At 32.2% G+C, this 17,291-nt stretch overlaps 1 protein-coding gene across 1 annotated transcript; it reads right to left on the reverse strand.

Annotated features, from left to right (window-relative positions):
• Window positions 1–580: 580 nt before the first annotated feature.
• On the reverse strand, window positions 581–2,185 carry J4E84_002601 (uncharacterized protein; the record flags this gene model as incomplete). Its single annotated transcript, XM_049385222.1, has 1 exon — window positions 581–2,185. The coding sequence occupies one exon, from the start codon at window positions 2,183–2,185 to the stop codon at window positions 581–583; it is 1,605 nt and encodes a 534-aa protein (XP_049247245.1).
• Between the last annotated feature and the right edge of the window lie 15,106 nt (window positions 2,186–17,291).

Consider the following 17,291-nt stretch of genomic DNA (forward strand, 5'->3'; position numbering starts at 1 on the left):
GCTGCAACCCGATATCTTCAGGCCTCACTCAATTCGCCAAGGTGTCCCGCACGCAAGTTTTGCTCGCGCACCCACACGCATGACATGGCTAGGCTGATTCTCCTTCCCTTGTCTCACCGCAAGGTCATGATTGGCGAGGAACGGGATCGGGCCGTAACCACGACTCAGCAGTCGAGACCTCTCTGGCCAAAGACGATCATGGGATGGCACCGGTCAGCGGCGCGCAGATATCGATGAAAATCTTCGCAATACCTTGCATCCAATAACGAGACTACGGAGCCGCGCAAACTCTGGGTCATGATGGGTCTCAGGATAAAGGGGAAGTGTGGTTTCAGTGGATGTAACCTCTCCATATACTGAGCTATCTAAGGCGAACGCCTATACATGATCCAGGGTCCAAGAACTATCGGACCAGCAGATACGCTAATTCGCCGGCATTCAACGGCGAGTCTATCGGGGAAGCTGGGTCGCTGCAGGCATCGTGTTCGGCCCTGTAAGCCCGGACTGCTCTGATGGGACGACGTTCGACTCCGGTATAGTGATCAAGTACGAAGGAGGCAGACCAAACTAGGCATGGATGCTAATTCTCGACGTCGTTCGCGGTGCCCATCACTCCTTCTAGACTTTTCTCGGTACTTTCCCACTCCCTCCTCACCGCATCCAACACCCATGGTCCTCGAGGCTTCAGACGGAACCTAAATGGCCTTGGCTCAGTCATGAAGCCAACGACTATCATTTGCCATGGATCCACCTCTTCTCCCTGTATGGCTTCCACATCAAACGCCCATAGCAGATTTGCGATATTCATGAATGTTCCGTCAGTAGCGACACGCTTTCCTTGACATATCCTTCGACCTTGGCCAAACACAGGGAGTGGCAGATCACCGCGGACCTTCCCATCACGCAACCAGCGCTCAGGAACAAATTCCTGTGCATCACCAAGCGAAGGATCGAAGACTGCCTCGTCGCGGCCGATGGCCCACGCGTTCGCCATGATGGTCACACCCTTGGCAATCTTCACGCCAGCGAACTCATCCGCGCGATCAGCACGGCGCGGAATAGAACCAGGAGATATGGGTCGCCATCTGAATAATTCATGTGCTATAGCGTCAACGTAGGCGAGGTCGTGCCGGTCTGAGAATGTAGGAAGACGCTCTCTGCCAACGACTTTGTCTAGTACTTCATGCGCACGGGTCATAATCTCGGGATTGTGCATTGCTGCGACAAAGAGCCAGAGAATCTGACGAGGGGACGTTTCCATGCCACCCTGAATAGATGTCGCGAGTGTGAAGGCAAGGTCAAGATCGGATACTGGCGAGTCGGTGGGAGCATATTTTGGTGCGGATGCGATTGCTTGCTTTGTCGCGTTCCAGCCTGGCGCATCTCTGCCATGGCGGAAGAGGCGCATGTAGAGCTTAACCTGAGCCGCGTAAAGCTTGTCAGCATACTGCTGCCATGGGGAGATAAGAGTAGGCAAGTGTCGAAGGACTGGCATAAGATCCGGGAGCTGCGGATTCGCGGCCAGATGTGTGACCTTCGCTTGGATTGCAATGACTTCGTGCAGGATTGGCTCTTCGAACTTGGGTATGCGGAGACCGTAATGGAGGGCAAGGATGACACTGGACTGGGTCCGCTCGAGCAGAGGATATATCGTCTTCGTGGTGATTGTGGAACCATCTTTAGACTTCTCCAAGGCAGCGATGAGATCGAAGAGCAGTTGCTTAGATTCGAGTTCCATAAGAGGCTGATACTTGCTTGCCGCCGGCGCACCAAGACTTGGTGAAAGAATGCGGTGGTGTAGTTTAAGGTGATCGTCATAGTCGTGCATCAGCGTGAATCGAGAACGACCTGGCCCAGCCCCAGTGATCATCTCCATGCTCACTGAGGCCGGTCGGTTGCTGTACCATTGGCTACGACGACTGAAAAGTTCAGTGACGGCCTCGTACGAGTTGAGCACGACAATGGGCACAATTCCAAACAGTTTCGGAACTGTAATCGGGCCGTGTTGTTTGGACCAGGCGCTCCAGTTTACCAATGGTTTCTCGATTGGCGAGCTGTGGAGATCACCAATGAGCGGCAGCTTGAGGAGGGGCTTCTCGGATGCATCTCTGCTCTTGTTGGTGTAAAGGTAAAGTGCGGTCAGGGCACTCACGGCCAGAAGGACGGTCACGACAAGGCTGGACATGGCTGGAGGAGCAACCCACGAAGGCTGTGGGCGACACAACCACTTGTAGGTGTCCAGAATGGCGGATACGTGCATGCACGGCATTACTCAAGTGGATTGTTCCTGGAGCCATGTCCAAAACGAGTTAGCCCAGCCGGCACTTGGCAACAACGGCCACCTTTCGCGTATGAAGCCCCGAAATCGTGATAACAGCTTGTTCGGATCTGGACGGCAGTGTCTCGGCGCCATGCCCTTGTATTGCGCGTGATGGGCTCTTCTTCTTGCGACTAGACTCCCATCACAGCTGCCGCCATCACTGGCGTGATCAAAATCGGAAGACCCGAAACGTTCCCCGGACAGCATCGCATTGCACATAAACCAAGCGCTGCGTGTGCGCGTGGGCTGAGAGGCTCTGATATAGATCTGCTCGGGTATGCATGGCGAAACCGTTCGCGTCGCGGCACACGCTTTTTCCGGTTTTTACACGGTAGCCCGCCCTCTCTAGAGCCTAAAGTAGAGCTCCTAACTCTAAGTTTGACAGTTAGACTATTTTCGCGCTAAAATTACCCTTAACATATAACCTAACGCATAGCCTACCCTACTAAAGTTTACTAGTAGTCTTATATTATTACTAATAATTATAGTATATAATATAGTATTATTACTAATACTTATATATAGAAATAATATATTATTATAAATATTATAGTACTATTCTTATATTACGCATAATTTTTTTAATATTTTAGGCTATATTAGAGCACTTTTAGCGCGTTCTAAATATTATTTTTTATCTTTTCTATAAAATAATTACTTATAGATATTATTTTATATAATATATATATAATAATAATATTATTTATAAGCTCTTTTATAATTTTATATATATATAAAGAGACTATTAAACCTTAGAATAATATAGTCTTTCTAAAGAGTAAAATTTATATATAAAAATATTAGAAGCTTATTTTAAATATAAATTTAATAGTTTTTAATATATAGAATTATAGTTTAAACTATTTTATTACTTAAAACGTTATAGCGCTAACGTTTTAGAGGTATATTAATATTCTAGATATATAGACTTTTCTTAATATAGACTTAGCGCTAATAAGTAATCTTTAGAAATAATTATAGTAACGTTATCTATAATCTAACTATTTTTTACTATATTCTTAGTATCTATATTCTATAGTTAAGGTTATTTCTAATATTTCTAATACTTTTTAGCTATTATTAGTATGTATATACCTTTTAATCTTATTCTACTCTTACTATATAATATAAAGTTATTATACTTAACACTACTAAGCTACTTCTTTACTATATTAGTATTATTCTAGTTAATATTTACTTTTTTTCTCTTAATTAGTGCTAATAAAGGCTTTAATATAAGTATTTATAGCTATTTTTTAATATCTTAAATAATCTTACTATATTTATCTTATATACTATATATCTTATATACTTACTCTTAACTTAAGTCTTTTATCTTATCTATATACGTCTATAATAATATAGATTAGTAAAGGTAATATAAAGTATTATCTTAGATATATCTTATACTAATAGTAGTTTTATTTATATATATTCTATATTTTAGAAGTAAGACTACTACTATATATAAAAAGCTATAAAAAGAGAAGTAGAGGCTAGCTCTTAATTATTATAAGCGCTCTTTTTAGATTATTTTATATAGCTTTAAGATTATAGATTAGTAGCTTTATAATTAGTAGAAAGATCTAGATATCTTTCTTACTAAATATTATAGTAACGCCTCTAACGTTAATAGTTTTTATCTCTTTTCTTTAGTAAGCGCCTATAATAATATTACTTAGTTAAGTAGTATTATTAATATAGCTTTATATATTCTCTTATTAAGAATAACTATATACTATTTTCTTTATCTTTCTAGACGTTAGTAGTATAGCTATATATTATAGAACGCACCTCTAGATGCTTCTTAAGAGTACAGCACGTAATTATACTAGTATAGATTAAGATAAGCTCTTAGAAGCTTTGCTACTTAAAAGAGCTTTCTAAGTAAGCTTATAATATAATAATTTATCTCTTATTTATTCTTATACTTCTAGACATAATAGTTATAAGCCTAGCGCTTTAAGAAGATAATATAGTTCTATATTTATATACTTAAGATATAAGGCGTTTAACAAAGTATAGTAATACTAATTCTATTACTAATCTTTGCGCTTCTATAAAAGCACTACTCTATTACTTATAATAAGTAACTTTATAACAATCTTTATAAAAGCTTTTACGCTTACTAACTTAGCGTATTAGCTTAAGTAGTTTACTTAGTTTAAATTCTATACTCTAAGTAGAGAAATTTAGGCTAATATTAACTCTAACGCTAAAATAGCTACTTCTATCTAGATAAGCGTTCTAACTACTCTAGAGCTAGTAATAATTATATAGAACGCTTTAGTTAATAAGCTCTACGCTAATAAGTATAATCTATCTATTATAAAGTATAAGGTATAAGTAATAAAATAGTAGTTAAAAAGTACTTATATTAGATATCTTTAGAACTAGGTTAATTAGACTATTAGCCTAAAGCTTCTAGCTTCTACTATACTCTCTATCTCTATAGAGAAAGAAGCTATATTATAAGTACTTATTAAATACCTTAAGTCTGCGCTTTCTCTAAAGAAGAACTATACTAAGAATCTTATATACTTATAGTATAGAGTATACCTCTAAAAAGCGCAACAAGAACGTGTTAACGCTAAGCGCTAGTAATAGAAATACCTCTATATTCTAGCCTAAGCTAAAGCGTATAAACTTACTAAAGTTAATAATACGCTTACTATTTAGAACTATTTAGAAGTAATTAGTATTAGGCTTACTTTAGAATAGAGGCGCTTTATATAGTAGAACCTTATTAAAGCTCTTACTATTAGTAGAACTTAGGTTACTCTTAAATAAGTGTTAAAGATTTTTACTACGCTAATCTAAGAGTATACTACTTGCTTTAATAGTAGAGGTAGTATATTTACTATTATAGAAGCACTGTAACAAGCTTCTAATAATAATAACTTATTCTAGAAGCCTAAGAAGAATTACTTATATAGATAGTACTATAAGTAGTCTACTACTATATATAAGCGTTTAGAAACAGCGCTTATAGATAAACCTCTAAAGCTTTCTAACAAAGCTAAGGCTAAGATTACTACTAAGCTTAGAAACTTAAAGTATAACAGCCTATAAAGAGCTCTTAATAAAAAGAGATAGACTACTCTATAGTAAGTATAGATTAAGAGCCTAAACTCTATCTACCTAAAGTTAATTTAGGTAATACTTATTAACTTTACTTTTATTACAAGTTAGCTAAGTATTAGTAGTGTATACTCTACTATAGATTTTAACGTCTACCTACTCTCTATAAGCACTATCTTAGATAATAAAGTAGTAGTATATCTTATTAATAATATATCTCTACTTAAGCTAAAGACCTTTGTAAGAGTATACAAATTCTACACTATAGAAGTAGAAAGCTTCTTCTTCTAAGTACTTAGATATAGTATATAAAGAATTAGAAACGCTTTAATTAGAAAAAGAGGACTATATATAGAGAACCTTATTCTAATAAGTATAGCGCTTATAGAGAGTTTCTACATTAATATTATCTTAGAAGCAGCTCTTAATAAAGCTAGACTATAGTACTTAGAGTTAGACTTAACGCTTTGTATAAAAACGCTCGCTAATAACTTTATACTAGTAAAGCTTAAGAAAGAGTATAAGCTTACGTTTATTAAATATAATTCTTTAAAGTTTTACCTAACTATAATAAGTGTAACTAATAACTAGCGCTTATAATAATCTTAAAGAAGCTTTTTTTAGTCTAATACAGAAAAGCTTTAGTACGTAAGAGTAGGCTACCTAGGTCTAGAAGTGCTCTAAGCTCTTATTAAGAATGCGCGTAATATACGTATTAAGAGAATAAGCTAAAGTAAGTATAAGCATTATACTATTACTTATATAAGATAGCGTATCTCTAGGTAACTACGTAAGAAAGCTTTAAGACCTTATTAGAGAATCTTATAAAATCTTTTTAACTTTTCTACTAGTTATAATAGAAAGCTCTAGATTATAGTACTTAAAGATAATTATAGTAGTAAGATCTATTAATATACTTTCTAAGCTAAAACGCTTATAAAGATTATAAGAGTCTTTTACAACTTTATAAGCTTTCTTATAGCTTAGTATAAGCTTAATATTTACGTTATTATCTAAGATAATAATATTATAATACTACCTTAGAGAGGCAAGTTATGCTTTAAGATATAAGCTAAAGAGTAGAGCATTATTATAGAGCGTATCTCTATCTATACCTATAAACTAAATAGAGAAGTAGAGAGAGTAGGTTAGAAAATAATTACTAAGTCTATTAAGATAAGAGTTAGTGCAAATCTCTCTAAAAAGCTCTAGCTAAATATTATAAAAGCAGCAACCTAGCTATATAATATAAGCCTATTACATACTTATAATCTCTTAGCACCTAATACTATACTTAACGCATAGTGTATAGAGTATAGTAAGAAGGTCTATACTATTATAGCTAATCTTTACCTAAATTAGAGTACTGTCTACGCTTATAGCTATAGAGCTTACCTACTTAATAAAGAGTAAGCAGCTAGATAAGATAAGCGCAACTTTAAAGTTATACTAAGAGACTATATTAGATACCTAGTAGAATACAGAGCGTCTAATATTTATAGAATATAGGTTCTAAAGCTTAATTAAATAATTATAATAAGAAACGTAAGCTTTAATAAAGAGCTTTTCTACAAAAGCAGCGCTAAAGATAGCTAGAAGTACTTAGTAGAAGAGCTTACACATATTATTAATCTTTTATATAAGAATAAGCTATATAACGTAGAAGAAGTATATAAAGATATCTTTAACTAACTCTACGCTGCAGTAGGTAAAGCGTAAGACTAGTATACTTCTAAAGACTCTATTTAGAAGCTAGAGAGTAGTATATTATAGCTTACTATTAAATAGGCTAGCTAGCCTAATTAATAAGTAGTATATAATATATCTTCTATATAGATAGAAAGCTTAGCTAGCTAACTACTAGAAATCTATACAGACTCTTAAGAGCATATAGGCCTATTTACTCTAGAATAAATACTAGAGCTTAGAGCGTACTAGACTATAAGGTCTAGTTAGAAGTATAATAGTAGCGCCTAGAAAGTGCACTAAACTAAAGAAGAGCGCTTACTAGTACTAAGTAATAAATAGCTTTCTAATATAGAGAGCTTTTATTAGAATAAGATATATAGTACTTATTAGAATAGAGTGCCTCTAAGTACACTATATTTCTACGTACGCTCTACGTTTAGAACTTCTCTAGAATAAGGTAAAATAGAACTACTACCTACTTCTAGACTAACACGCTAGAGGCGTAATTATAAAGAACTAACGTAATTAAGCTCTAGAATTAGAAAGTAACGCAAAGGCCTAGAAGTAGAAGAACTAAAAGTTTATGCGCTATATAATCTATAGAATAGTATATAAGATAATAACCTTCTAAATAGTCTTCTCTAATACTTATATAGAGTAGAAGAAGACTAGAAAAAGCTTATAATAGTTTACTTAATTATAGTAGCTATAATCTTAAGTAATATACTTCTATAGAAGTATAAGCTATCTAAATACATATACTATAATTAACTACTATAGCTTCTAAAGAAGTACAAAGATCTTAGTAATTATCTATATAGTAAGCTTTTCTATAAAGCCTATAAAAAAGAGATTATAGTAAAGAGATTAGAAGTATCTCTATTAGAATAGATACTTAATGCAGTTAATTATATTATGTGTATGTATCTAGTTATTGTTCTTGTCTAAACGCTATTTAGGCCTAGCTTTCTCTAGCGCACTAACTCTTAAGCCTAATAGCTATTTAGCCTATTATTATATTACTAGTTTTACTACTATATCTCTTCTATACTTAAGAAGAAGGCCTTTTCTTTTTCTTAAGTATAAAAGAGAGAATAGCTCTTAGACATTCTCTTCTACTTATTATATTACTAGATTCTATCTACTTAATCTAAATATACTATATACTAAACTTCTACCTAGAAATCTAAATGCAAAATTCCTTTAGGCTATTTCTATTCTAGTATATCTCCCTTTATTACTCTTCTTATTTTAATTTAATTTCTTCTACTAGCTTATAGCCTCTTCCTCTATTTCTCTAGTATATTCTAAACCTTATTTTAATTACTTTTAATATTAGCAGCTAATAATCTCTTAGGCTTAGGTCTATATCTTTCTTAGGTTTAATCTTTACTTTTCTATAGCGCCTACCTATCTAGCGCTTAACTCTCTATAATATTAGCCTTTTCTCTAATAGATATTCTATTATCTCTAGTATATTACTAGTATATCTATAAAGACATTCTAGAAGGTTTATACGTGCTACACTACTATTAGAACCTATGCGCTAGTTGCCCTACTTTTTTGCTTAAGAGCTCTTTAGCGCTTAGTAACTAGGCTATTAAAATAATAATATTATAACTTTTCTTCTTACGTATAGTAATTACTACTCTTAACTCTGCCTTTACGCGCGTAGCCTTTTACTATTCTTTCTTTATCTTCTTCTTTTCTTCTACTCTACTCTACCTTAATCTTCTTTCTCTACTATAGCTTTACCTAAGTGCTCTAAAGGCAATTTAGCTACTACAGACACTATACTAGTTACTATATCTACTTTCTATACTTAAGAGCTTACTGCTAAGCTAGCTATTATAGCTAAGGCTAATAACAGCTCTACTATCTCTACTACTATACCTACTCTTAAGCCTATTATAGCTAAGTAAGCGTCTGCTATTACTGCGCTAGAGGCTGCCTCTACTAAGCTAACTTCTACTAATAAAGTAACTACTAAGCCTAAAGCTATAGACAATTCTACTACTATTACTACTTAGCCTATAACTAAGAGTGCTAGTAATAATACTACGCTATTATTCTAACCTTTGCGTGCGCCTAAACAGCTGTTAGCTAAACTTACTCTATCTACTCTGCCTAAAACTACGCTCTTAATTAAAGCTAAGACTAGCGCTAGTATTAGCTAAACTAATACTATTATAACTAACGTACCTAATACTACTCTACTACTCTTCTCTATCTGCAACGCTAACCTTACTAGCTCTTCTTAGCCTAAGTTAGCTCTTAAGTCCCTAATAAAAGCCTCTTAGATACTTATATCTTACCTTTCTAAGAAGTAGAAGAACTAGAGTAAGTCTCTACGCCTTTCTATCTTTACTCTAACTAAGGCTATTAAAGAAGGTAGACGTAGTATATATATAGCAAAGTTATATAAGTATAAGACTTCTAACTCTAGTTATAATTAGTATATTACCTAGCGTAAGTCTTTTCTCTTCTCTAGAGCCTTTTAACTAAACATTATTCTAATATCTTTTACCTTATTAGTAACTAACTAGTAAGCTTATATTATTACTTTTAGCTTTACTATAGATATATAGAATTACTTACATGCCTTATAAAGCGTAGAACGTATACTTAGGCCTTCTCTATCTATTCTAGCTACTAATTAGAAAAGCTATTAGTCTAATATGTAGGTTAACGCTTATAGTAACTTCTACTTAGCTAATCTAGAGATAACTATTAGCAAATTCTTTTAGTTAGACAACAAGTCTGCGCGCTAGCTATTTAACTCTAACATAGAGGCGCTTATACTATCTTATTACTTTAGCGCTAAGTTAGTTAGTGTAATTAATTCTTTAGTTAAGAATTCTTCTATTAAGATTATTATCTATAGTTAGTGTGTGTTGTTAAATTATAAAAAGATGTTTAGCTAGTATATCTAGATCTATATTAACAGCTAGCTAATAAAGAGTAAAGTTTATACTAATTACTTAAAGTATAGTAATTATTAGGTCTACTCTTTTTGTAGTAAGTTGCTAACTGTTCTTTAGATACTTACTTTCTTATTTCTAGTATCTTTGCTAACATATTCTTCTAGAGACCTAAGTAGTAAGGCGCAGCCTTAAGTCTACTATAGCTACTAAGTCTATAGTTACCTTTAATATAATTACTAGTTTCTCTAAGAGCGTTCTTACTTATCTTAAGGCTAGTAAGAAGCTAACTACTATATCTAAAGAGAGCGATAAGGCCTTATTTACCTAGGCTAGCGATAGTATAGCTACTTAGTATAGATACTATTTAAGTAATATTAACGCTAGTTGTAACTTAGCTTTCTAACTAAGCCTTAAGAATCTTAGCTGCAATTCGCCTAAAAAGGCTTCTAATACTAAGGCTACTTCTACTTCTACTAGCGTAACTTATGTTTAGTTATTATTGCTACGCTTAAAGATTCTTAGTAAGAGTAATAATAAGTCTAGGTTAACTATTGCTAAGCGTTAGAGCTAATCTACAAAGTCTAATCTATCTACTAGCTAGCCTACTCTAGACGCTGCGCTTTCTATTAGACCTAATAGCTGTTTAGCTGCTAGTGTTCTTAAGCCTATTACGCTAACTAGAAAACCTTATTATTATACTTCTTATGCTGTTTCTTCTTCTATCTAGGTTCTAAGTAGTAGTTATAGTTAACCTTATAAGTAGCCTAAGCCTAAGAAGGCTATTACTAATAAGGTAGATACTATTAGTAACAATATTATTAAGTCTAAGGCTTCTACTATTGCTACTTCTATTACTACTTCTACTAGAACTACTAAGCCTGTTTCTTCTTTAACTTCTACTAATCTTATAACTTCTAGCTCTACTAGCTCTTCTATGCGTAGGTAGTTCTCTAGTCTCTTTTCTCTCTAATTAACTCTTAGGTCTATTTATTCTACTCTATAGTTATAGTAAATAAAATTATAATATACTTCTAAGTCTTCTTTTATTACCTTATATTCTTACGCCTATAATATTATAATAGCTAAACCTATATTACTTCTCTTCTACACTTAAAAGAAAGAAGATCTCTTCTTCTTTAGCCTTAGGTTCTAAATATTATTTAGATATAATCTTTCTATTACAACATTCTTAGGTTTCTAGTAGTTATTGCAATAATACTAGATTCTAAGCTATAATTAAGAAGTACTAATAGCAATAGCCTTAGCAGCCTTTATAATTATATAGAAGATCTTCTAATATCTTTCTAAATTAAAATAATTCTTCTGTAAAGTTAAGATCTATTTCTAAGGTTCTTAAAGCTATTCTCTAGCCTATCTAAGTACCTTTTCTTATTAGTAGATACTAATCTAAACGCCTACTTAAAATGTCTAGTTAGAGTTTTACTACAGCTTTAGCTAAGCAGCCTTTAGTTAAATTTCTAACTACTCTAAATACATTGCATTCTATATTGTAGTATTGTAATATTCTTTTTGCATTACTAATATATTCTAAGAGTATTATTATATACTAGCTAGCTTTAAAATTCTAGTATTATAATCTAGTATTGCGTAGTAGTTCTTGTAAAAAAAGTAAGTCTATTACTATAGGCTTAATAGCTCTTTAGGCAGCAAATACATTAAGTAAATTCTTCTATAATATCTTTATTACTACTTTCTACTCTTTCTACGCTTTAACTACCTTATACTCTTCTACGCGCTCTTCTACCTCTTCTTACTCTTTACTTTACTACTACTACTATTATTCTACGCGCATTCTTACTATAGCTTTTAGCTCTATTAATACTACGCCTAAAAGTAAAACTATTAAGTAGCCTCTTATTAAAAGCGCGTCTATTATCTTCTCTAACTTTAATAACGCCTACTCTACTACTCTATAAGCTCTTCTGCGCGCTACGCCTAAGTAAGCGTCTACTATTACTGCGCTAGAGGCTACTACTACTAAGCTAACTTCTACTAATAAGATAACTACTACGTCTAAGGCTAAGAACTATTTAGCTACTATTACTACTTAGCCTATACCTATAAGTGCTAATAAGTTTAACAAGCTAGATACACAGCCTTTTAATAACTTTAACTTCTCTACCTTAAATAATAAGAAATCTCTTCTTAGCCTTTAAGAGTAGATTAATATTAAGATGTTCTTAGGTATTACGTAAATAGATTTTAACCTTAATTACGCGCTAAGCGCCTCTTAGGCGCTTTAGAGTATTATAGGTAAGAATACTTTACGCTCTACTATGCTGCCTGTAAGGCCTAAGGCCTAATATAGCTTAGTAGAACGTACTAGAGCTTATTAGGCTTAGATCTTACTATCTATATATATATTATCTTAGACTAAGAATACTATCTTAGTTATTCTTACCTTTTTAGGTTGTATTAGTCTAGCGGTCTAAGACTAAGTTCTTATATAATAACTAAGATAACCTCTTCTAGGTCTAGAGTTCGAATCTCTACTCTAGAAGAGAAAGCCTAGCGTTTCTTTTAAGAAATCTATATATTAGCCTAGAGTAAAGGCTTAACTAGAACTAGCGTAGTTCTAGCTAATAGATAAGCTTCTATTAATATATATAAAGCTGCTTTAAGGCTAGTATATATATATCTAGCTAGAGGTCTAGCTAGAACCTAAGAGAGGGGATAGTGTAAGGCCTAAGGCCTAATATAGCTTAGTAGAATGTACTAGAGCTTATTAGGCTTAGATCTTACTATCTATATATATATTATCTTAGACTAAGAATACTATCTTAGTTATTCTTACCTTTTTAGGTTGTATTAGTCTAGCGGTCTAAGACTAAGTTCTTACACTGCCTAACTACTATAAAATCTTATCTAATATTAAGAAATTTAGCCCCTCTATTAAGAGCTCTAGCCTATCTAAGTCTAAAGTTCTTTCTAAGTTACTTACAAAAAAGCGTCTAGTATCTAGAGCTCTTAGTAATTAGGTAGTAGAGTTGCACAAGCTACTAAAGCGTATTTCTACCTCTAATACTATTATTAGCTAGAGTAAGTCTACTATCTTTCTTCTTACTTTCTAAAAGACATTCTGCTAATATTATATTTCTTTATAGTAATACATATATTGCGCGTAGACTTTACTATTAACTAGGTTAAAGACCTTTATAGATATATTATTAACCTTAACACTTTAGAGACTCTAGCTAGACTAGTTCTTATAGTAACTTGCTTTCTAACTTAGAGTAAAGAACTTTAGATTAAGCGTAAAATTAATTTAGCGCCTCTAGACGTATCTAAGAACTATTTATTTTTCTATAAGTTCTTCTCTCTTAGTATAAACTATAAGTAAATTATCTTTAAGCCCCTTATTACTACACTTATATACTATTATCTTGTTAGCGTAATTAAGTATAAGTTAGCTTTAGGTAAGAATAAAAAGCTTAGTAGATATAATAAAATATATAGCTATTGCAAACGTAGTTTAAAGCTTCTATTTAAGTTGTGTTGCTTAGTTATGTTAAATAGCTTTCTAATACTATAGAGAACTTACACTAATTGCTACGCAAAGAGCGTAAGACTCTAGTACTCTTTTACTTATAAGTTTCTAACTACCTCTTAGATATCTACTTTCTTAGTATTAGTATAACAGCTAACTTATTCTTAGATTAGCCTAACTTCTCTAGCAAGAAGGTTATATTTACTAAGCTAGTAGATCTTAATAAGCCTTCTATAGCATTCTACCTCTCTTATTAATTATTCTAGCCTTTCTTCTCTCTTAATAGCTCTAATAGTCTAAGCGCACTTTAGTTATATAAAAAGAGTTCTATAGTTTAGGCTCTACGTACTTCTAAGAAGCTAGTTAGTAATAGCAACTATAATTCTACTAAGAAGTTCTAGAACTTAGATATTAGTAACTATAGTAAGAGTATCTCTAAGAAGAATTACAAGCTAAGGCTTACTTAGCTAGAGAAGACTATAGCTACTCTAAAGAGTCTTCTAGCTCTACTATCTTCTAAGCGTAAGCGCGTTTCTTCTAAAAGTACTATAAAGTTTACCTTTACTAAGAAGACAAAGAAACTAGTACTACTGCCTACCTCTATATGCACTCTTTGCACTTATAAGCCTACTACGCCTTTTACTAAGGCTATAGATATTAATAATAATAAGAGTAATAAATTTCTTACTCTATTTAAGTCTAAAAGCTTATTAGTCTAGAAGACCTCTAGCAAGAAGAAAAAGAAAGGTAAGAAGTAGGTATATTGCTTAGTTGTAGGCTAATATAGTAGTAGCTATTCTCTATATATATTTGTAGACGTAGTTTAGAGCTTAGTTATAGTGTTTAATATATATATGTCTAAAACTACTTAAAACTATACCTATAATATATATATCTAATACTTATTCTAGTTAAAATCTAGCTTCTTTGTTAGAATAACTGCTAACAATCGCTAAAGTTTAGATAATACCTATTCTATATCTTATTTCTCTTCTATATTAACTAATAGATTATCTAGTTAAGCTCTTAGCTGTAGGCTTCTTTAAACTTTAGTTAACTCTAGAGTATCTAGAATGTCTTAGCTATACGTAGGCTGTTTAGGCGTCTTATTATTATTATTACTACTTACTTCTTAATCTATATTATTAGTTTTATTAGTAGAGAATATAGTTGTAGCGTAGTCTAGCCTATTAATCTTAGTAAGATCTACTACTATGCGCTAGTAAAAGGCCTTTAGATAGTTTTCTAGCGTATAACTTTAGAAAAAGGTACTATTAAGCTCTTCTAACTAATACTAACCTTTCTTATTAACGCTGCAAATACAAAATAGCCTCTTCTACTTAGGTAGAAACTTAGTAAGCGTAGATTAGTTATTTTTATAGAAAGAGTCTCTTAATAGTATAAGATTCTCTAAAAAAAGCTTACTAGGCTAAAGAACTTTTAACTAGTTAAAATAGTTCTTATTTTTATATCTAAGACGCATAGTATAGTTAATAAACTTCTTAAATCTTTTATCTCTTTAGTTAAACTAGCAGGCTCGCATTATAAGTAAAGTAGGTATATTCTAAACGTTATTCTATAAAAGCGTCTACTAAGTTAGAATAGATAGCTTAATAGGCAAGATATACTGCTAGCCTAAGACTAAGTAAGCTAGTATCTTGTTTATAGATTGTTTAATAGTTGTATAGTTAGCCTATAGAACGTTAGGCAAGTTATCTACCTAGTTACTAGAAAGCTTCTTTAGAGTAGCTATAATAGGCGCGTACTCTTACTTAATAAGTTCTTGCCTCTAAGAGTAGTAGGCGCTTAAAATAACTCTATTAATTCTCTATTACTTCTAAAGTTCTTTAATAAGGCCCTTATTCTTAGAGCCTCTATTAGCTAATATCTTAAGTAGAATACTTTATTAACAAAATACATTATATAGTAGAAACTTCTAAACACTCTTTAAGTTATTTTTAGCTAAGGCCTTAGCTTCTACCTATTATAAAAGGTAGTCTTAGGTAATAATAAGAAACTTCTTACTATTGCGACTAGGTAGCATGTAAATAACGTTAATAGTAATCTATATAAATAGTACTATTAGTAGCTCTATAGGCTAAAGCTCTTCTTAAACTATTACTAATATATACAATTAGCACTTAGAGTAGAACTATATATAGCGTTTAACTTAATTATACTATCTTTTCTAATAGTAGCGCGCCTACATCTTGCGCTAGATACCTTTCTTATCTTAGTAGCTAGACTTATTATAAAGAGATCTAATAATCTTATACTACTTATCTATTAAGTTAACTACTCTTTATAGAGGCTAGCCTTCTAAGAGAATTGTAAAGAGATATTATTCTCTAATAGTTATTTAGAGCGCCTTCTTCTTAAACTTATAAAACTTAGTAGTAGATATATACTTAGGTCTTCTACAGAATAGAAGCTAACCTATAATTACTTATAACTTATTACTATAGCTATCTACTAGTAGTTAATTATTAAAAGAAAAATCTATCTAGTATATTCTATACGCGTGCGCTAGAGCTTTACTAAAGATAAGCTAAACTATATTTAGGTGCGTATTAATAAAGTCTTCTACATCTTTCTTAGATTTATTAGGTAGCTTCTAGCTATCTAGCTTAGGTATTCTTAAAAGAGCATTAGCTATAACGTTTTTTTTACTAGCTATATAGATAATATTAAACTTCTACATATTAAGAAGTGTAAGCTACTAAGTAATTAGAGCTCTAGAGAAATCTATTACGCTTTATTAGAGTTATGCAATAAGTATCTTTACATCTATCTTAACTTAGAAGTTTACTCTATAGATATAGAACTAAAACTTCTTTAGAAAAAGTAGAAGAGTCTTGCATTTATACTTACTTAAATTCTAATTCTTCTTAGTAGTAGACTAAACTCTACTCTTAAAGCGTACTAAGTAATAATAGCTATTTAGGTTAAGCTACATAATAACTATACTCTAACTCTTCTTACTACTATTAACTGCAAGAATAATCTTTTAGATAGGCTTAGTATAATTAATAGAAACTAGCGCTAGAGCAGTTATTAGAGCTGCTTTAAGATATTCTATTACCTACTTCTACTCTAGGCTCTATTTAAATAGTGTATTCTTATAGAGAAGCTTAAATAAAGAAGCTGCAATAATAGCAAAATCTAGTACCTATACTCTATAGTAAACGCAGATTCTAAGAAATATTTAGACTTTCTTAGTGTTGCGATAATCTAGCTAATGCGTAATCTTATTAACCTTCTTCTTATTAGAGTAGCAGCTATGCTTATTAATTTAATAGCTAATAATAATTATAGAAAAGTAGTAGAAGTTAGACTTATAGCCTAATATTATTGCGCTTACGCGCTTAATATCTATAAGTACTTTATTAATATTTAAAAGGTGTTTAGCAATAAACTACCTTATACTTAGTTCTACCTTATAGTTACTATAGCGCTTCTTTAGCCTCTTAATGTATACGTTATTAAGATATAGTATATACTTATTAGAGATATAGTCTCTGTAAATCTTTGTTATAACACGTATAAACTCTACTAGAAAGTTTATTATGCCTATTAGAAGTGTGCACTATTATATAAGTTCTAATAGCGTTAAAAAGGCTGTTATGTTCTTTAAGTTCTTATATAGTTCTACTTAGTTATACTCTAAGAAGAAGTCTAATAGGCTTATAATAACGTATTCTACAAATTCCTCTAAAAACTTATTAGAATTAGGTAGTAGGTTAGTGTTATAAATTATAACTCTGTTAAG

Source organism: Alternaria hordeiaustralica (assembly GCF_023758085.1).
Source record: "Alternaria hordeiaustralica strain BMP 2776 chromosome Unknown scaffold_3, whole genome shotgun sequence".
Classification (NCBI taxonomy): Eukaryota; Fungi; Ascomycota; class Dothideomycetes; order Pleosporales; family Pleosporaceae; genus Alternaria; species Alternaria hordeiaustralica.